Below are 23,119 nucleotides of genomic sequence, written 5' to 3' on the forward strand. Positions count from 1 at the left end.
AGCCGTAATTTCTACATGGTGAAACCAAAATGCATAAAAATCCCCTTTAATAAAATCTGACAATGTGCATTTTAACCACATGTGATTTATTTTTTAAATTACAAATCTCAAATTGTGGAGTACAGAGGCAAATAAATAAATGATGGATCTTTCACCCAAGCATTATGGACTGGTATGTTTTTTTTCTCTTTACATTTTAAACAGATGTCTCCGAAGAAGAAATACAAAATCGTCATTCCAAATGCCCAGCAAAAGAGACTGATTTAGACAACATTCGCAGAGATTATCCGAATTTGGACTACTCCAAATGTGATGATCTACAGATTCAGATTCAGATTCAGATTCAATTTTAATTGTCATTGTCAGTGTACAGTACAGAGACAACGAAATGCATTCTTAATGGGAAAGTAGTGGGCAGAAAGGCATGTCATGTGTGGTTTGAAGACCAAAAACTTGTAGTCTACAATGCCATCATTGCAAAATTGAGGAAAAACATGGTGTACAGTTGCTTGGTACACAAAATTGCTGGGGAAACTCAGCGGGTGCAGCAGCATCTATGGAGCGAAGGAAATAGGCGACGTTTCGGGCCGAAACCCTTCTTCAGTTGCTTACTGGTTACAATCTGAGGAGCATGATGATGCTATTGATTATGATATCCCAATGTACCAGCTAGCAACTGATCATCTCCATAAAGACTTGGTCTTTTGCTAGAAATTGTAATTTATTTACCTATCTGTTATGGACTTACAGCATATAATACAATAATGTTAAAGTTCTGATCTTGAGAATACCACATTTTTGAATTTTCAAGGCAGTCTTGGTGTTTATTACTATTTCCGTCACAACGGTCAATTTTGTAATTAGCGACAATTAGGCAACTAATTATATACTTTAATTTCAGGTCATCCAAGTAAAATGTGTCATACTTTTTTCAGAATGCTTCAATCTATAATAACTGAAAATTTCATTCAGTTCTCTTAATTTTTAAGAAAGTTATGGGACTTTGACTGTCCTCGATCACAGCTTTTGTGTTAAGTCAATGAAAAAGCAATATGGAACAAGATGCTAATTACCGAGTATGAAAATGATCATAACTTTTAAAATACTGAAGATATGAAAGTGAATTTGGTATCAAATTAAAATTATTTTTATGCTTTATCTGATGGGATAAATTACAGGCTTGATTTTTTAAATGTCAAAATGTTGTAACATTCCTACATTGGCCTTCATCAATCAGAGTATTGAGTATAGAAGTTGGAAGGTCATGTTGCAGTTGTGTAAGACTTTGGTGAGCCCCCATTTAGAGTATTGTATTCATTTCTGGGCACCATGTTATAGGGAAAACGTTGTTAAGCTGGAAAGGACACAGAGAAGATTACAAGGATGTTGCCAGGACTAGAGGTTCTGAGCTATAGGGAAAGGTTGAAAAGGCTGGGAGCACAGGAGGATGAGGGACAATCTTATAGGTGCATAAATCATGAGGGGAATAGATCGGGTAGATGCACAGAGTCTCTTGTCCAGAGTAGGTGATTTGAGGACCAGACATAGGTTTAAGGTGAAGGGGAAATGATTTAATGGGAATCTGAAGGGTTACTTTTTCACACTAAAGGTGGTGGGGGTATGCAACAAGCTGCCAGAGGAGGTAATTGAGGTAGGGACAATCCCAACATTTAAGAAACAGACAGGTACATGGATAGGACAGGTTTGAAGGGATACGGGCCAAACACAGACAGATGAGACTAGTGTAGATGGGACATGTTGGCCAGTGTGGGCAAGTTGAGCCGAAGGGGCTGTTTCCACGCTGTATCACTCTATGACCTCTCAGTCTCCACGGTGCAGAGAATGAAGTCCTAGCCTGCCTAACCTTTCAATAACACAGGACTTCACGCTTTGGCAACATCCTTATAAATTTTCTCTGCACCTTTTCCAGCTTAATGGCATCTTTCATATAACAGAATGACAAATATGAAAACAATACTCCAAGTGTAGTCTTATTAATCTTGTACATCTGTAACGTAATGCTCTAATTTATATCCTTCGTTCCCTGACCAATGAGCCAATGTGCAAAAAGCCTTCTCCGCTACCTGGGATGCCACTTTCATGGAACAGTGTGCTTGGACCCGTTCCATTCTATAACACACTCTACAGCCCTGCAGTTCATTGTAGAGGTTCTGCCCTGGTTTGAATTCCCAAAATGAAACACCTCACACTTATCTGCATTAAACTCTTTTAGTTATTCCTTTACCTACTTGCCCAGCTGTTCAAGATCTGCTGTAGATCTTGATAACCATCTTCACTGTCTATGATACCACCTATTTTGTCTCTTGTGCACTTACTAATCATGCCTTGTACTTTTAGTGTCATCTGCAAACTTAATAACCATGCTTCATAGATGATGCATCATGGCACAGTTCTAACCTTTCCAACATTATGGAAGCCAATCTGATTCACTCTGTTATAAATAGATTGCACTGAATATAGTACACTTCCAACAAATAATGGAAAAAGTTTTGAAGAAGCTTATTGCTCAGATTTGCTTTGTACACCAACATAAAACAATCAACCCAAATGTAGCCCCATTAATCAACTTTCAATCATCAGCAGTATTGGAAACTGTTGTGGATAGCACAAGTGACACATTCATTAACAACCTACTCACTAAAGCCCAACTTGACTTCCACCAGGATCATTCTGGTCCAGACCAAAAATATCCATAGCAGCATATGACCAAATGTGACATCAAGGAGCCACAGTAAAACTGAAGTCAAATTGAATCTGGGTGAGGAGTGTGCATATGAAACGGTATCAAACCTGTATCAAACATAGAGAAAGATAGTCGTGACAATCATCTGTCCAGGACAAGTCTATCAAAAACTGCTCAGGATAATTTTCAGGGTCCTATCGACAGTTCCATCAATGTTTTCCCCATATATTTTAAAGTAAAAGATGCATATTTATCAATAATTACATAATGTTCTGCATTAAATACTGATGATAAGTGCAGCTCAGAAACTCGCTCCCAAATGCTTTCCCACCATGCATAATGTGTGCCAGGTAAGTAACAGAATACTCTCCAATTGGCTTAAACAATCAAGAACTCGGACATCAATCCGCAACAAAGCAGTCTAATGAAATGGGAAGCAGCAATCTCCTTAAACATTGAATTCCTTTATCATCCTGTCTTAGAAACCTCCAGGGAGTAACGTCTTATCGTATATCGCCGTAGGATTATCTATATTCACACAGACTGCAACATTAAGGTGGTAACTGCCCCATACAATGACAGACCAGCAAATGGAATAACTCTCATATCTGGCCAATGAATGGGAAAAATGCCAAATCCAAATACAGAAATCATCCCTATGTTGCCTGTTACTACAATTGCACAATGACTTGTACATGAAATGCAAACAAATGATATCCAATGTTTCCTTCCTACATAGTTATTCTTGTTTAAGCAGTTTATTTCTGACAGTCACATATCATTTGATAATTAAAATGTCAAATGGACAAACTTGGGAATGTATTATTTTCTAACTGAAAGGTTACAGCTTTCCATATTTGAAATTTATAATGGAAACTCCTTTGGAGTGCTGCATTTTATAACGCCAGGGCTCGAAATTAACGGTTGCCCGGGTGCCATTGACCACTCAAAGCGCCGCCGGGCAACCTAAACACCGAGTCATTTTGCCCAGCTTGGCAACCAGATACTGGTTTGTACTGAAGATAGACACAAAAAACTGGAGTGAGTATGCGGGTTAGGCAGCTGGAGAAAAGGAACGCGACGTTTTGTGTCGGCGGTGACGGCTGTATTGCATGGGCAAGATACTAGGTGCGGGGTGACGAAGGGTCGCAGCGAATGACGGCCCCGAACAGCGGCTCCATCTCCTCCCGCACCCCGCCCGCCCTGATAAGGGCCGCTGCTTGAAAACCCGCTAACCAAAGATCTTATAGCAGAGCTCCACTATAGGATCTTTGCCGCTAACGGAGCTTTAAAAACCCTCCCGCACGCCGAGGCCGGGAGGAGGGACGGAGGGGGAGGCCTCGGCGTGCGGGAGGGTTTGTTTCGAAAACGGTTTTCGCCGTTAGCGGGATTGCTGTCGCGGCCGCTGCTGCTGCTGTGCGGGGCCCGTCATTCGCTCCCACACTTCTGAAGCAGCTGCACCATAGATCCTATAGCTGTAGGATCTTTGAGATGCACCGCTCGGCCCCCTTGGCTGGCGGAGGAGGGAGGCGGTGGCGAGGAAATCCCAACGGCCAAGGCAGCGGGGCGATGTTGTCCGAGGAGCGCTGACCCTCCTTCCTCCCTACCTCCCCCCTTTCTCTCTCTCTCTCGTATGCCCCCTCCACCCACCCTTTATCCTGGGACCCCTCCTCTACATCCGGCACTGATCCCCATTCCCGCCTCTATTCAGTCCTCACTGACATCCCCTGCACTCCCCCCCCCATCAATCTATTCATCCTGCGCTGATCACCCTATCCACCTCGCATTGATTCTTCTGCCGCCCCCCCCCATCCATCACTGGTTCCCCAATTCACCCTGTACTTACCCCTTTCCCATCCATCCTGCACTTCTCCTCCATCCATCCTGTACTGATCCCCCATCCATCCTGTACTAATCCATGCATTCATCCCATACTGACCCACCCTCCATTTACCCTGAACCTTCCCCCATTCATCCTGTAGTGATTTCCCATTCATCCTGCACAGACCCTCCGATCCACCCTGTACTGACTGACCCCCCCCCCCCCCAGGCCATCTATCCACCCCGCACTGATTCACACACACCCCCTTCCCTGACCCTATTGTCCTGGAAATGTCTTCAGGGCGAATATTGACTATGTTTGATAACGGAATGCAATCAAATGTGTTTTTATTCCCAATGTTATTATTTGTTAATTATTAATTAAATTGTGAACATGTGAAACATTAAAACCGCAGTGTTCGATTGTCACTGCTACCGTTGACATGTTATTACAGAATTCATTTTAACGGCAAATCAATGCTCTTACTATGGAGTATCAGTACTGTAGTTATTTAATGAGCAACATTCACAACTATACGTACGCATATATGTTACCATGGTCCAGGATTTATTGACACAGGTTGATCATACGCTGAATAATCCAAACACATTTTTGTTTGGGAGTGGAAAGAACTAATAGAAATTGCATTAACTGCAATGTGTAAAAAGAGTTGAGATACTGTCTTATAATTTTGCTGCATGTCATTGTGGGATATATCATGTCTTGAGTGGTGAATGTTTAGTTTGTGACTTTATTTGAAGCAGAAATAATATGTGATTGCTTCATTGAGTATAATTCCGACTGGTAACTACGCGCTTTATCCGAGCACATTATCGCGCGCGTCATGCAAGCCGTCTTAAATGACCACCTAAACTGTCATTTGGCAACGTAAAAAGCTGCCAAGGTTGCCCGGCTGGCAACAGGGAAAAAAAGTTAAGCGAGAGCCCTGAACGCGGTACAGGTGCACAACCTTTTATCCGAAGATCCAAATAACGAAAACCTCCGAATAGCGGCCATTTTTTCAGTCCTTGAAGAAAGGTCCTTGAAAACGTTCACCGAGGGCGGCCCGCAGAGATGACAGCGGAACCTCCGGTCGGTCCTCGAAGAAAGGGGAACTAAATCCCCATTCATAAAAGAGAAGGTGAGGGTATATTGCGCAGGAGGGTTAATAATTGACAATCTGCTGCTGCCTGCCCGCTGAGTTAAAAAGTTCCCACGGTAGACTCACGATACACAGTGTATCGTGAGTCTTGCGTGGGAACTTTTTAACTCAGCGGGCAGGCAGCAGCAGATTTTCGCTCCCTTCAGTTTCACCCCACATATACCCCTTTGCTTCCCGGCCATGTGTGTGACCCCTTCCCTCCCCAGCTCCCCGCTCATTGCACCGGTGCGGGGGCTTTGCACTGTCTTCACATCGGCGATTCCAGCAGGACCGTGCCAGTCACCGGAGACGTCAGGACCAATTGGACATCGACCACCAGGCCCACCGCAAACACGGAGAACCCAGAGACCCACAGCCAGCAGCAGCCCAGCCCAGCCCCGCTCCAACTACAGAGGAACCTGGGTTGCGGATGACGGGGCGCAGCTCGGGGCGTCGTAGGGGCCCATCGGGGAGCGGGTTCCTGTTGGTCCCGACGTCTCCGGCCACCTGCCATCCTCCGGGAACTGTACCGCCCTTGCAGGAGAGTGGGGTTGTTTGCAGTTGCAGAGGGAGGGGGCAAGGTCGGTACAGTTCCCAGTCTCAGCTCCAGTCCAGGGGGGTGGCCGGAGACGTCAGGACCAACGGGACACCGACCCCCAGGCCCACTGCAAGCACGGAGATCCCAGAGACCCACAGCCAGCAGCAACTCCAGCCCAGCCCCGCTCCAACTCCAGAGGAACACGTAGGGGCAGAAGCTGATGGTGTGCAAGGTACGTCTTGTTCTTGGGGTGGCGGATGAGGGGGCGCAGCTCGGGCTGTGGGCAAACTGCCACTTGTCGCCGTAGCGGCCCATTGGGGAGCGGATTCCTCTGGAGTTGGAGGGGGAGTGGGGTTTTGTGCTGTTTGATCGCCCCCTGCTATCCCAGGGACATGGAGACACAGCGGCTTTTTAGACTGGTGGGCAATCACTTCCAAAGTTCTGCCCACACAGTCAGTACACCTCTCCTACACTGCATTTCATACAAACATTTATTCTGCAAGAAAAAACTACATTGAAGACTCAAACTCGCGACCGAGTAACTGCCAGGATCGAGGCGCAAACTCGCGACCTAGCTAGGCCGCCTAAGGGCATGTAGCCCCGCTAGGGTGACATGAGTGCGAGAGGTGATTCAATGCTGCGGGCACATTTACAAATTCAGGAATTCATTCAACACACTGCATTTCATACAGACATTTATTCTGCAAGAAAAAACGACATTGAAGACTCAAACTCGCGACCGAGTAACTGCCGGGATCAAGGCGCAAACTCGCGACCTTGCGGATATGAGCCGAGCACTCTACCACTGAGCCAGCCATTAAAATCTACGCTAAAAAATTTCCATTCCGAAGACCGACAAATTCTGAATTACGAAAAGTGTCTGGTCCCAAGGCTTTTGGATAAAAGGTTGTGCACCTGTATATAAGAACTATCATTTTTCAAAACATTGAGCGATTATACAGCACTGTTGCATCGCAAAGAAATGAGCAAGCTATTTCAGTGAAAACGTTAAGACTGATTTATAAGAAACAAAACACTGAATGCTCAAAATCTGAGATGACAATCAGAAGTGTTTGAAATGCTTAAAAGTTCAGGTACCACCTGTTCGTTCAGAAAGTTCAGTTTATGGTTTTGTTGATGATTTTCCATCAAACTGGAAAAGATTGGACAAGATGCAGATAAAGTGGCACTGAAAATCAATGGAAAGGGTTGAGATTGTGGGAGATGTTCGGTGGGCGGTGCGACTCTCGTCAGCAGCGGCCTCTGCAGTCCGTCTGTGTTTTATTATTTTTTGTCTCGTTTTTATGTAGTTTTTTTTTTTTTTGGGGTATGTGTGTGGGGGGGAGGGGGTAACTTTAAAATCTTTCCCCTGCACGGGAGACCCGACCTTTTCTTTGTCGGGTCTCCGTTGTCGTTGGGGCTGCAACGTGGAGCGGCCTCCAACAGGAACGACCTGGGGTTCCAGCTGCGGAGCTGCCGACTACTCACCGTCACGGGGCTGGCCGAGTCCGGAACGGGTGGAGCTGTGGTGGAGCGCTGCTGCCACCCGACCTCCGGAGTTTCGGAGGCTGCAACTGCGGGTTTGGCGGACGGCGGCACCGGGAGCCTGCGGGTCCCTGCTGGGTGACCGCTTTTCGGGGCTTCCGCAACGGCGACTTCTCCCGCCCGAGTTGCGGGGTTGAAGAGCACCTGAGCGGGGCCTTACACCATCGCCCCGCGCGGCTTGGAATGGCCGTGGGACTTTGCGAGCGCACGCCGGGGGCTCTAACACCAAGACCCGGTATGCGACCTTGCATCACCCGGCGTGGCTTTAATGGCCGCTGGACAATCGCCATCGCCAGCCGGGGGCTTTGACTTTGACTCTGACTCTGACATCGGGGGGGGAGAGTGCAGTGGAGAGATAAGTTTTTTTTTGCCTTCCATCACAACGATGTGATGGATGTTTGTGTAAACTGTGTTGTGTCTCGGGTCTTTTTGTTTTGTAATGTATGGCTGCAGAAACGACATTTCGTTTGGACCTCAAGGGGTCCAAATGACAATAAATTGAATTGTATTGTATGAAAAGAGTATAACTGACAAAAATCAACAATGGTTACCCATAAAGGAACCAATGATCACTCTAGAAGAGACAAAAAGTGGAAAAGCAGAATCATTCTATTCGGCCACGAGCCTGCACCGCCATTCAATATGATCATGGCTGATCATCCAACTCAGTATCCTGTACCTGCCTTCTCGCCATACCCGCTGATCCCTTTAGCCACACGGGCCACATCTAACTCCCCCTTAAATATAGCCAATGAACTGGCCTCAACTACCTTCTGTGGCAGAGAATTCCCGAGATTCACCACTGTGTGAAAAATGTTTTCCTCATCTCGTTTCTAAAAGATTTCCCCCTTATCCTTAAACTGTGACCCCTTGTTCTGGACTTCCCCAACATCGGGAACAATCTTCCTGCATCTAGCCTGTCCAACCCCTTAAGAATTTTGTAAGTTTCTTTAAGATCCCCCCTCAATCTTCTAAATTCTAGCGAGTACAAGCCAAGTCTATCCAGTCTTTCTTCATATGAAAGTCCTGACATCCCAGGAATCAGTCTGGTGAACATTCTCTGTACTCCCTCTATGGCAAGAATGTCTTTCCTCAGATTAGGACAAAACAGTGTCCTCTGCAGTGGTGACACCAAGAGCATTCTGGTCAACTGGTTCGACTGGTCAGCTGGTTCGAATCCCGCTTGGAGTGCATACTGTCGTTGTGTCCTTGGGCAAGACACTTCACCCACCTTTGCCTGTGTGTGTCCTTGGGCAAGACACTTCACCCACCTTTGCCTGTGTGTGTGGATGTAATTATGTGAAGCACTTTGGGGTCAATGCAATTTGACTAAAAATGTGCTATATAAATAAAGAAAAAAAACCAAAAAAAAAAACCGTTCTGCATTATATTGCAATATATCCCAAAAGAATAATCTACTCCAGCCCTAAAAGTCTCAACTTTTTTGCAACCTTTTAATTCTGGTCTGATTCTATTACTTTACAATTATTTGGTTGCCAATTACCTGGTATTCCATTCCCAAGTTCGTATGTTTTTGTTATTACTTTTACTGATAATGATTAGTACCATACAATTAACATTATACCTCTGATCAGAATGTGAAATTGTGAAATACATTTTCACACTGAAGTAACAGAATTGGAGTACAGGGTTGCAAGGGAAATTGATTATCTCACCCTCAGAAATGTGGAGTTTATGTTAATTAACCTTTTCACAGTAGGACAGAGACACAAGAGTCTCCAGATGCTGTCATCTAGACTAGAGGAATAAACAAGCTACTGAATAAACTCAGTGGGTTGAGCACTGTCTGTGAAGGGATATGCATAATGGTGCTTTAGGTCTGGAATCCTCCATCTGGATTGCTTGATATTTTGGATCAGGACCAATCATCTGGATAATCCAACCCGAATTGTGGACTTTCCTGTGTGTTTCCCTCTACATATGCTTCCAGACCCGCTGCATTCCATAAGATGTTTGTTTTCTGAAATTAAGCTCTTGAGTTTTCCTCATCTTCTTCAGTATTGCCTCTGCACATCTGACCTGGTCCATATTCATCTGACTCTTCAAATGCTCGCCTTGAAAATTCCCTCTGCTGCAAAATTTCTAATGCACTGACTCTCTTCATTTACCCAAACACCAATTAAAAGGAGATAAAGGAAACAATAAATAGAAATTAAAAGTGAAAGGAGTTTAGCAAGGAGGCATCCTTCTTCTGCATTATGATTCTTAGAGTCATATAGAGATGCAGCACGGAAACGGGCTCTTCAACCCTTAGGGTCTGTACTGTCCATCAATCACTGCTGGGTCTCTGCCTCAGCATCTCCCCAGTTGATTTGACTTAGATTAGAACCGTGCATAATCCCACTCAAGATTGTCTACATCATTTGAATAAAGTTTAATTCCAAAATCAGCAAGGAGTTCAATGTTAACATGTTTCACCAGGGAAATGCTGTTTCTTTAATGTGCCAAAATTGTGAAAACATACTCAATATTAACATGTTAATCAATATGAAATATTTTAAGTCAAGCAACAAAAATCAAATGCAAAAGACAGGGTTAAACAATTATTAGGAATGTCATGCAGTCAGATCAACTGTGTTTAGACCTCTAATTATGCTTCTCTGTTCTGCCAGTTTTCCCAGCTGCATAATTGGCCAAGGTCCATGCATCCAGTAATTCACAGATGTGCAAAAGACTCAATTTTTGGCCAGTCTGAATGATCTGTCCCATACACCTACAGGATGCTTTTAAGCTAAAAATTGATATACAAATACACTCCTTATTGATAGGTGACAGAAAAACCTTCAAATTGCAAGAGGTTAGCTGCATTTTTAGGGTTTCAGTTTTCAGCAATGTAGAATTCCTTGTGTTATGATTTCACAAAATATGATTCTCAAATTTCTACTTACATATTAAGAAAGGTCTTATAAGCACAATCTTCTACAACATTAAACTAAAATTAAGGTGAAATTGCAGACCAATAAAAATACAATACGCTTCATGAGAAAAAAGTATTAAGAAAACATACCTTGTCTGTTCTCTGAGGATATGCTGATCATGCTTCCATCTTCAGCTAGCCCATTTTCCAAATTATCATGAACCTACATAAAACATAAATCAGTTTTTTAAAAATTGAAACGGCAGATTTATACATTTATTAAAATACGCAAAGTAACGCCGTTTCCCAAATATTGACAGCAAAAATTACCCAGCATATGAAGTTACTTATTAAAAACTTATTAAAAAAACATGAGCCACATAGAAGAGTTTAAATCTGTTATTTTTTTTTAAGTCAAAGAACATTGAGCTTCCATGTTTTACTAAATTACCTACGTGGATCAAAAAATAAGTCTTCACTGTTTCTAACACAAGCAACCAAATGAATTTAAGGCAATTGAGCTGAAGTCAATGAACATAATGCAGTGAATACAGTTGATCCCGCCATTTCATGCGAGGGTGGGGGTTGTGTTCCTAGAAAATTGTCCCAATCAGTATTTTCTGTAACAAGAAGCTGTGCCATCAGCGCATGTGTCAAGATGAGAAAAAAGATTATATACTGCCCTGCCACCACTCACATAAATTCTGTAAGAGCAAATTTATATTGCTTATCATAGAATTTTTAGTCGTAAATTGTAAATTTCATAAGGGAAAATTTCCAGTACCTGAACTGCCATAACATGGGATAAGGAATACAGACAACCCATGCATTCTGACCAATTGGGTTACAGAAATTCTGTAAAATTCACAAATCACGAAACAAAAATTTGAGCGAAAGAATAAAATTCCGTCTCACAAAATTTACTCTGCAAGAAAAGTAAACAAATCACAATCTTTTTTTGTTCAAAATGCATTTCTGGACAGTTGCACAAATGCACTTTGTGTTATGGAAAATTGTGAAACAGACAGTTTTCTAGGAAGGCAATCTCCACCCCAACGAGGTTGCCTGTGTTCCAAGGATTTTCAAAAACACAGAATTTGTAAAATTAAATTGGGGAACGATGTTATTCATTTTGTAACAAAAACTTAGCCCGAATATTATAATCTTTAAAGTTTGCTATTGTTTTTTCTGAGCCATCAAAATTAAGAGTTGCATCTTGTAACCAAAGCAGCAAACAAGATTGAATATTAATATCCATAAGCAACATTTAAGGACATTAAATGCATGCTTGATGTAATGCATGTGTCCCAAGGGGAGACTATTTAAAATTTTGAACCAGAGAACTGAATCAATACAATTTTTTATTATGCTTATGAACTGATTAATTTTAAGGAAGTGTGAATGAAGAGTCCTCATACTGCAGTCCATGTATGCATAAATTACCAAATTAGATGTAATAACGGGTTTTTCGGCAAATTCTGGTCAGCATTTTGATACAAAAGTGTACAATCTACTTGTGATCATTCAGTAATTTCTATTATAACAATATGAATCATCTAATAAGTTAAGCAACCATAGTAACAGGGTTTAAAAATGAAGAAATAGATCATTTGCCCCGACCGCAGGAGAAAAGGAGGGAAGAAGATAATACGTTATTGCCTTCCATCAGTGCGCTGTGGTGGATGTTTATGTACATTTTTATGTAGTTGTGTGTCTTGTTGCTTTTTTGGTATGAACTGTATGGCAAATTAAATTCCTTGTATGCTTTTACATACTTGGCTAATAAATTAATTACAATTACAATTTAAAGAAAACTATTTTGATATCAAGAATAGTTTGTTTGGGAATTTACTATTCTAATGAAAAACAAAGTGGTGAGGGTGGGGAGAGAGAGAAGAGAGTGCATAGGATTCTCAATCTCACCTGTAAAAGGCCAAAGTGTATCTGCTACCACTATCTCACATTTATCACTCAGTTGCCAACATGAACCATAAACCTCTAAAAATATTAATTGGCTATATTCTTGTGTGCACTTGCAAGATAAAGATTAGTACATATTTTAAATTGAGAATCCATATTCAAAGAACTTTATTAAATGGTACTACCAAGGAACAAAATAAACACCCCATTGTGCTAAAGAAAGCGAATGGTATGTTGGCCTTCATAATCAGAGGAATCGAAAATAGGAGCAAAGAGGTCCTTCTGCAGTTGTACAGAGCCCTAGTGAGACCACACCTGGAGTATTGTGTGCAGTTTTGGTCCCCTAATTTGAAGAAGGACATTCTTGCTATTGAGGGAATGTAGCGTAGGTTTACAAGGTTAATTCCCAGGATGGCGGGACTGTCATATGCTGAGAGAATGGAGCAGCTGGGCTTGTACACTCTGGAGTTTAGAAGGATGAGAGGGTATCTAATTGAAACATATAAGATTGTTAAGGGTTTAGACATGCTAGAGCCAGGAAATATGTTCCCGATGTTGGGGTAGTCCAAAACCAGGGGCCACGGTTTAATAATAAGGGGCAAGTCATTTAGAACGGAGATGAGGAAACACTTTTTTACACAGTTGTGAGTCTGTGGCATTCTCTGCCTCAGAGAGCGGTGGAGGCCGGTTCTTTGGATACTTTCAAGAGAGAGCTAGATAGGGCTCTTTAATATATGGGGAGAAGGCAGGAACGGGGTACTGATTGTGGATGATAAGCCATGATCACATTGAACGGTGGTGCTGGCACGAAGGGCCGAATGGCCTACTCCTGCACCTATTGTCTATTGTGTTGATCAACACAAGCCAGGTGTTGTACCTGCTTCCGATTTCAAGCCATTTTATTAAACACATTCCAATGGGGGGGGGGGGGGGAGATACTCTCCGTTATTGTCGATTGTCTGCTATAAACCGAATAAGGGGGATAGACATTAATTAGTTGAACCCAAGGTTGGGAAGAAGTGCAGCGACCAGGTGTTCAACAAATGGGAATTCACAGGGTGGGGAAGCACAGAGCCTCCAGACCCACATGCAGTGCACCAGGGACAGACCAGGTACTCATGCTGCCTTCATGCTGTTCACTCTTTCTGTTCCCCCAACCGGAAGCGCACCGCGTGGTGCCAGCTGGGCGGGGGGGGTGGGGGGTGGGTGGGAGAAGGAGACTGACAGTTCAATGGAAGCCTTTCACCATTACCAAGCAACTGAGGAGCACATTGCCAGGGTGAAGCAGGTGCAGTAGTATGTACAGTGTCTGCATCCAACACCCTGGGATCTTCCTTTATTGCAGCCACTACAAAACCATGCCCAATGCAATGCTCTTCAAGAGTGTTTTACTGCTTGTTCTCTCCTCACCTCCTGCCAACATGAACGGACGCCTATTCCATAATTGCAAGGGTTTACTGTATATTTCATGAGAACAAAAGTACATTCATTTAACAAACAGCTATCGATCCACAAGTCTGGAAATAAATGGTTTACATGTTTTATACCATATAACCTAGGGCTTAAAGAGAAACAGAACATTAATGCAGATTTAGGTAAGGCACCATCCATAGAAAATGAAACTGCCTCTTCATCAGAGCTGATAATTAGTTTCAGTACAGGTGGGGTAGTAATGAGTGGAACAAAGGGAATATTTGGGATAGGATAATTCAAAATGACTCAAAGGCAATGGTTAGATGTTTGGCCTGTGTAATGAGTTGTGAATGGTAGGTAAGGTAGTGAGTTTGCTTCACATGCTAAATTTATACAAGTAGGAAAAATAAATTAGCAAACAGGATATAAAAACTGATAAAGGAAAATATGGGAAAACTCGCAACCTGCCGTTAACAGCTCATTACACAGACTGAGCAGCTCCCTGTACTGATAACCACTGCCATTAAATCATCATGACTCCTCCTGTCACAAACATCTCTTTTGGTCTGTACATCCCTCCCCCGCTTTCTATCCTATTGAAAACTCGCTGGCATATCTCTTTACAAGTTCTGACAAAATTGTCACACACCTGATACATTGCGCCTCTAACCTCCTGCCTGTCATGCTGGGATATGTTTGGAACTAATAATAGCATAAAAGTTGTCACAAGAGCCTATTTTCGCTGTTGTAAAGAATAGCCATGCCAAATGAAAGCACAATCAGAAGAAAAAAAAATCAGCCAGCAATGATGTTATAACATGTAGGCAGTTTATTTTTATGATCCTCTGACAACAGCCATTCATACCATCACTGGCAACTTTATTAAGCAAACTATATTTCCCAGTCACATGATCAACTAGACCAACCTAGCTAAACAATTCCTACCTTTTGGCATATTAATTTCAGGCAATGCAGCCTGTCCAATGATTCATGTGGCTTCCCCACATATTGTGTCAGTTCTGCATGAAGGATTCTCATAGAAAATGGTATCATGGATCCTGCAACAAAAAATTTTTGAGAATTATGACTACACAAAAGAATCAACCATTTCAGTTTTTGCTTCTTTGGTATGGTCATTTGCACATTTTGAGCTGATTATTAATATTTTTGAGAAACTACATTTATAACATTTTAAAATATTAATTCAAGTTAAGCGGCCTGTATTTAACAATGAATATTAGTTTTGTCCAAAGTTGGGTGATGTCAACACCCATTCCCAACTCTCGAAATGTAGCCCAGTCATATGTTTAGGAATGTTACTCAAGTTCTAAACAAACAGGTGACAAGGAATTGTTCATTAATTTAAGATTTTTGTGCAGTCTTGGAAATTGTATATATTTTTTAAACAGGGCACGTGAAGCCAGATGATATTGTATATATTTTTTAAACAGGGTACGGCAAGCCAGATGAAACATAAGCACTGGTAGCACCGGTAGCAATACAGCTACTGCCAATATCATGCACTTAGAAATCAGTTAAACTAATTTATAACCATATTGCCTTTGTGGTGGCTATTGGTTACCCGTCACCTTCACTTGCATTTATATATTGTAGCAGACAACAAAGTGCAGGTTCTCATCCAAGTCCGTTAGCACCACCATCACTTTTCTTCATCAATGCTGGTTCAAAATTGTGGATCAATATTTACTGGTGTGAACATAGATACATTTTCCACCATCAACATCCTGGGATGGGGACAGAGTGAGCAGCATTGAGTAGAGACTCAACTGCAGCCACGAATATTTTGTGGCTAGCCCAATGTCAGAAGCTGGATATCCTGCAGTAAATGATTCATATCAATAGACAAAAAACACTAGGTGCGGGAGTAGGCCATTCGGCCCTTCGTGCCAGCACCGCCATTCAATGTGATCATGGCTGATCATCCACAATCAGTACCCTGTTCCTGCTTTCTCCCCATATCCCCTGACTCCGCTATATTAAAGAGCCCTATCTAGCTCTCTCTTGAAAGTATCCAGAGAACCGGCCTCCACCGCCCTCTGAGGCAGAGAATGCCAGACTCACAACTCTGTGTAAAAAAGTGTTTCCTCATCTCCTTCTAAATGACTTACCCCTTATTATTAAACTGTGGCCCCTGGTTCTGGACTCCCCCAACATTGGGAACATGTTTCCTGCCTCTAGCATGTCATATAAGATTATTAATGCCTCTAACCGTTAATAATCTTATATGTTTCACTAAGATCCCCTCTCATCCTAAATTCCAGAGTATACAAGCCCAGCCGCTTAATTCTCTCAGCATATGACAGTCCCGCCATCCCGGGAATTAACATTGCAAACCTACGCTACACTCTCTCAATAGCATGAATGTCCTTCCTCAAATTTGGAGACCAAAACTGCACACAATACTCCAGGTGTGGTCTCACTAGGGTCCTGCACAAATGCAGAAGTACCTCTTTGCTCTTATACTCAACTCTTCCTGTTATGAAGGCCAACATGCCATTCAAGTTCAAGTGAGTTTATTGTCATGTGTCCCTGTATAGGACAATGAAATTCTTGCTTTGCTTAAGCACACTTAATGACTTATCCCTTATTATTAAACTGGGGCCCCTGGTTTCACTTTCTTCACTGCCCGCTGTACCTACATGCTTACTTTCATTGACTGATGACTAAAGACCCCCAGATCCCGTTGCTCTTCCCCTTTTCCCAACTTGACACTATTTAGATAATAATCTGCCTTCCTCTTTTTGCTACCAAAGTGGATAACCTCATATTTATCCACATTAAACTGCATCTGCCATGCATCTGCCCACTCACCCAAACTGTCCTAGTCACCCTGCATTCTCATAGGATCCTCCTCACAGTTCACGCTGCCACCCAGCTTTGTGTCATCTGCAAATTTGCTAATGCTACTTGTAATCCCTTCATCTAAATCATTAATATTGTAAATAGCTGCGGTCCCAGCACCGAGCCTTGTGGTAACCCATTAGTCACTGCCTGCCATTCTGAAAGGGATCCGTTAATCCTTACTCTTTGATTCCTCTCTGCCAACCAATTATCTATCCATGTCAGCACTCTACCCCCAATACCATGTGCCATAATTTTGTCCACTAATCTCCTATGTGGGGCCTTATCGAATGCTTTCTGAGAGTCCAAGTACACTACATCCACTGGCTCTCCCTTGTCCATTTTCCTAGTTACATCCGCAAAAAATTCCAAAAGATTAGTCAAGCATGATTTACACTTTGTAAATCAACAGGATCGGTCCTAGTCAGCATGGATTTACGAAGGGGAAATCATGCTTGACTAATCTTTTAGAATTTTTTGAGGATGTAACCAGGAAAATGGACTCCAGCATTTTCCCCACCACCGATGTCAGGCTAACTGGTCTATAATTCCCCGTTTTCTCTCTCCCGCCTTTCTTAAAAAGTGGGATAACATTACCTACCCTCCAATGCACAGGAACGGATCCTGAATCTATAGAACATTGGATAATGATCACCAATACATCCACGATTTCTAGAGCCACTTCCTAAGTACCCTAGGATGCAGACCATCAGGCCCTGGGAATTTATCAGCCTTCAGTCCCATCAGTCTATCCAACACCATTTCCTGCCTAATGTGGATTTCCTTCAGTTCCTCCGTCACCCCATGTCCTCTGGCCGCTAGTACATCAGGAAGATTGTTGGTGTCTTCCTTAGTGAAGACGGATCCAAAGTACCTGTTCAACTCATCTGCCATTTCATTGTTCCCCATAATAAATTTACCCTTTTCAGTCTTCAGGGGTCCAAGTTTGGTCTGAACTATTTTTTTCCTCTTCACATACCTAAAGAAGCTTTTACTATCCTTTATATTTTTGGCTAGTTTTCCTTCATACCTCATTTTTTCTCCCCGTATTGCCTTTTTAGTTATCTTCTGTTGCTCTTTAAACGTTACCCAATCCTCTGGCTTCCCGCTCATCTTTGCTATGTTGTACTTCTCTTTTATTTTTATGCTGTCCCTGACTTCCCTTGTCAGCCACGGTCGTCCCTTACTCCCATTGGAATCTTTCTTCCTCTTTGGAATGAACTGATCCTGCACCTTCTGTATTATTCCCAGAAATACCTGCCATTATTGTTCCACTGTCATCCCTGCTAGGGTATCTTTCCAGTCAACTTTGGCCAGCTCCTCCCTCATGGCTCCATAGTCCCCTTTGTTCAACTGAAATACTGACACCTCCGATTTATCCTTCTCCCTCTCAAATTGTAGATTAAAACTTGTCATATTATGGTCACTACCTCCTAATGGCTCCTTAACCTCAGTTCCCTTATCAAATCCGGTTCATTACACAACACTAGATCTACAATTGCCTTCTCCCTGGTAGGCTCCAGTACAAGCTGCTCTAAGAATCCATCACGGAGGCACTCCACAAACTCCCTTTCTTGGGGTCCAGTACCAACCAGATTTACCCAGTCTACCTGCATGCTGAAATCCCCCATAACAACTGTAGTATAACCTGTACGACATGCCAACTTTAACTCTTGATTCAATTTGCACCCCATATCCAGGCTCCTTTTTGGGGGCCTGTAGATAAGTCCCATTAGGGTCTTTTTACCCTTACAATTCCTCAGTTATATCCATACTGACTCTACATCTGATTCTATGTCACCCCTCACAAGGGACTGAATTTCATTCCTCACCAACGGAGCTACCACCACCCAGTATGCCCACCTGCATGTCTTATTGATAGGATGTATACCCTTGAATATTCAGTTCCCATCCCTGGTCCCCTTGCAGCCATGTCTCTGTAATTCCCACAACATCATACTTGCCAATTTCTATCTGAGCGTCAAGCTCGTCCACTTTATTTCTTATACTTCGCGCATTCATATACGACACTTAAACTTTGGTATTCACCTCCCCTATTCACCTCTCCCCTCTCTATTGGCCCTGGCCTTGCTCTCTTATCCCTTCTCAAACTTTCCTTCCCATTAAATCGGGAGTCTTTTGTAACTTTTCCTGTACTCACTTTCCCTTTAACTCTATCTTTATCCTCAAAATGTGTCAATCCCTCCCCCACCCCCACTATTAGTTTAAAACCAATACCCTTGAATCCTGATACCCCAAAGCCTTTCTATCAGTTGCAGAACACAACGCAGGAGTGTGATAAAAGTTTCGTCTTTCTGGATGTCTGCAGCAACTCGAGCTTGACACAATTTAGAACATAGCAACCTGCATGACTGGTGCCAGATCACCAGTGTGCAGTGGCTATTTGTACTATTCTACAAAATGCATTCCACTTGCTTGCCTCGGCTATTCTAATAGCACCTCTCAAACCTGAAGCCTTTTATCAGAAAGCAGTACAGATCCTCCCCAGTTTACAAATGCCAGATATATGCACAGCTTGTACATACAATCAAGTGTTTGGGAGACCGGTAGCACAGATTACCTGGCTGCTGTGGGGTTGCAGACATCTGCCACCTGGAAATTTAATTCATGTAAAGAAACATAATGTCCCAACTGCAATACTCTATGGCTCGGCAGGCAAGCATACTATATACTTTGTTACTGCCGTACCCACCTGCGTTGCAACGTGCAGTCATGGAGTTGCGCCCAAGGAACTTTCTGTATATCAATGTTCCTAAGGTCCCTACTCTAATTGTTCTACCAAATTTTGACTTCCCAAAGGGTATTAGCGTAAACCTACCAGGATTAGACAACAATGCTGAAGAAACTCAGCAGGTGAGGCAGCATCTATGGAACGAAGGAATAGGGGACGTTACGGGTCGAGGTTCTTCTTCAGATTCGATTTTTCCAGCATCTGTAGTTCTTTCTTAAATGATTAGATACCAGATGCCACCACTCTGCCAAACTTTCCAGTTGACCCTGTAATCTCAGAGGACCTTCTTCGCTATCAGCAACTCCATCAATTTTTGTCATCTTACCAATCAGAGTGGCTACATTCTCATCCAAGTCATTTATATGTATTACAAACAGTACAAATCTCAGCACCATCACTCTGCGGTACACTCCTTATTAAAGACTTCCAGTTAAGCCAATGTCCAGATCACCAGAAATCAGTAGCATGGGTAATTTTGCAGCTGCAGCTGAGGTCCAGGTTACTTGTATGCTTCCTGGCCCCTTTAAATTCACCTGGCTCGCAGGAAAAATTATTATCCTAGTGTGACGTGTGAAAATAACGGTAACATTTTAAAAAATGATGTTGGGGTATTATTAGGAGTAGCATCCAACAAACCAGAAAATCAACTCGTCCAGCACCAAAGTTTCGAGGGAGCAAAATTCCTCTGGAGGCAGATTACAAAGAAAGGAAATGTAATTACAAGGAACTGCAGATGCAGGTTATACCAAAGTAAGAAGAAAGAAACAAGAAGTAACTCAGCTGGTCAGGCAGCATCTCTGGGGAACATAGATAAGCGATGTTTCGGGTTGGGACCCCTCTTGAGACAAAGAAAGGGAATTCCAACATGGATTACATATAATTATTTTAAAGTATATCACTTTTGTTTGTTGGGCAATTAAAAAGTAAAAAGCAGCCTGCTTGGATCAAGGAAGCTCTTGTAATAATATTCATAATCATACTTTATTAACCAAGTATGTTTTGCAACATACGAGGAATTTCATTTGCCATACACATACCAATAAAAAGCAACAGAACACACAAAATACTTTTAACATAAACATAGAAAATATGTGCAGGAGTAGGCCATTCGGCCCTTCGAGCCTGCACTGCCATTCAATATGATCATGGCTGATTATCCAACTCAGTATCCTGTACCTGCTTTCTCTCCATACCCCCTGATCCCTTTTGCCACAAGGGCCACATCTAACTCCCTCTTAAATATAGCCAATGAACTGGCCTCAACTACCTTCTGTGGCAGAGAATTCCAAAGATTCACCACTCTCTGTGTGAAAAATGTTTTTCTCATCTCGGTCCTAAAAGACTTCCCCCTTATCCTTAAACTGTGACCCCTTGTTCTGGACTTCCCCAACATCGGGAACAATCTTCCTGTATCTAGCCTGTCCAACCCCTTAAAAACGTTGTAAGTTTCTATAAGATCCCCCCTCAATCTTCTAAATTCTAGCGAGTACAAGCTGAGTCTATCCAGTCTTTCTTCATATGAAAGTCCTGACATCCCAGGAATCAGTCTGGTGAACCTTCTCTGTACTCCCTCTATGGCAAGAATGTCTTTCCCCAGATTAGGAGACCAAAACTGTATGCAATACTCCAGGTGTGGTCTCACCAAGACCCTGTACAACTGCAGTGGAACCTCCCTGCTCCAATACTCAAATCCTTTTGCTATGAATGCTAACATACCATTCGCTTTCTTCACTGCCTGCTGCACCTGCATGCCTACTTTCAATGACTGGTGTACCATGACACACAGGTCTCGTTGCATCTCCCCTTTTCCCAACCGGCCACCACAGTGACTCCTCCACATTCCTTACTGTGATGGAAGGCGAAAAAAAGTTCAATCTCTTCCCTTCTTTGTTCTTCCACGGTCGGTGGCCTCGAGCCTTCCGTTGACAGGGCGATCTTGGCTCCCGTAGCCGGCGGTCGAGCCCTCCGAGTCGGGGCGATCAAGCTCCCGCATCGCGGAGGAATCTCAGATTCCCCCGCGCCGGGGCTGGTTGAAACCTGCATCGTTTGGAGCTCCCGACATCGGTCTCTGCCCGAGACTGCGAGCTCCTCGGTGAAATCCGCAGGCCGCGGTTGGAGCGTCGATCCCAGGCAAGGGATCGGCTCCGATGTCAAGTCCACGGCCCCACAGTGGGCCCAAAGTCAGTCTCGAACAGGGCCTCCAGCTCCATGATGTTAGGCCACAGAGCGACCAGAGATACGATCCGGAAAACAATCGCATCTCCAGCAATGTAAGCGATTGAAAAAGTTTCCCCCGACCCACCACATAAAAACAAACCAGAGAACATTAGCACATACTTTTAAAACACACAGAAAATAATAAAAAGATGAAAAGACAGACAGACTGTTGGCGAGGCTACCATCGCGGCGCCACCAGGTGGACAAGTAAACCTACCTTATGGCATTTTATGCAAGTAACAGCAGAAAATAACTTTATCTCTTCAATCCAAAACATTAACTATGATACTATCAATTCATTAAGTTCAAAATTCATAATCCCCTCACCATGAACACTGCACATTGTGTACAATGGCACACAACACGCACACGAATGGTTCATCATTGTAGTTTGTTAATTGAACCATGCTTCAAAAACATTGCAAAGTATTGGAGAGTGATAAATACTGGATAATTCATGTGGACATTGAATTCTGCCTTTAGTTTTATTTCTTTGATAGTTGCATGGTTGCATCCCTTATTGCCTCTAAGAGATGTCAATAAGCCATTTTCATGAATTCTCAGTCCATTGGGTGAAAATGCTGCTGCCCATAGAGAGCTCAAGCATTTGGATCCAATAGCACAAATAGGACTACAACAGATATTCTGGACAGGAAGATGTGCAACTTAAAAAAAAAATGGGAGAACAATTTGAATTAAATTTAAATATTCTGACTATAATTAGACCTTAAAATTCTTATCAACAGCACAGCACTTCAAGATATTTTTGGGTCATAAACATCAAATAAATGCTGGTTCTTTATTCATTTATAAACTGAACATTATTTAATGTGCATTCAAAGGCCTGTAGCTTTGGAATTGAACTGTTTCTCTGCTTCTGAGGCATTGTGATGGGATAAATTGATCAGACAGGAATTCATAAAGTGCTATTAAATAGTCACAGCTCATTATTCTTAGCAAATCTAAAGAGTGCTGATTAAGCATCACTGTTCACTTAGTATTCTTGCTACAGAGTAATATTTCCCAACGTTATTGCTTTTCACAGTGAAGCAGCACCATGTGGCAAACACTGATGGCTAAATAAAATAATTCAAGGTGGCCAAGTAATAGTCCCTAAAAGATGCAGTAAAGGAAGTCATGTGCATTCAGCAGTCATTGATTTTCTCGAGTGCTTGATGAAAACAAGCATCCTGAGGCTTGCTAAATATGACAAGGGGAAGAGATTGCTGCTGAAACACAAGCAAAAAAATCCCAGCAGCAATTCTCAGGTTCATTTTAAAATTAAAAATATCTGTTCTAACTCAAATCAGGTTTGCTTAAGGTTACT

The 23,119-nt window shown here is 42.7% G+C and overlaps 1 protein-coding gene across 2 annotated transcripts in view; it reads right to left on the reverse strand.

Annotated features, from left to right (window-relative positions):
* Positions 1 to 23,119, reverse strand: part of trappc12 (trafficking protein particle complex subunit 12) — an 84,376-nt gene that overhangs the window by 35,219 nt on the left and 26,038 nt on the right. For both annotated transcript variants that reach the window (XM_033021664.1, XM_033021665.1), the window contains exons 6-7: positions 14,907 to 15,019; positions 10,779 to 10,851 (exon numbers count right to left, since the gene is read on the reverse strand). In XM_033021664.1, the coding sequence (XP_032877555.1) occupies positions 10,779 to 10,851; positions 14,907 to 15,019 (186 nt within the window). The remainder of the gene's footprint in view (positions 1 to 10,778; positions 10,852 to 14,906; positions 15,020 to 23,119) is intronic.

Source organism: Amblyraja radiata, chromosome 5 (assembly GCF_010909765.2).
Source record: "Amblyraja radiata isolate CabotCenter1 chromosome 5, sAmbRad1.1.pri, whole genome shotgun sequence".
NCBI lineage: Eukaryota > Metazoa > Chordata > Chondrichthyes > Rajiformes > Rajidae > Amblyraja > Amblyraja radiata.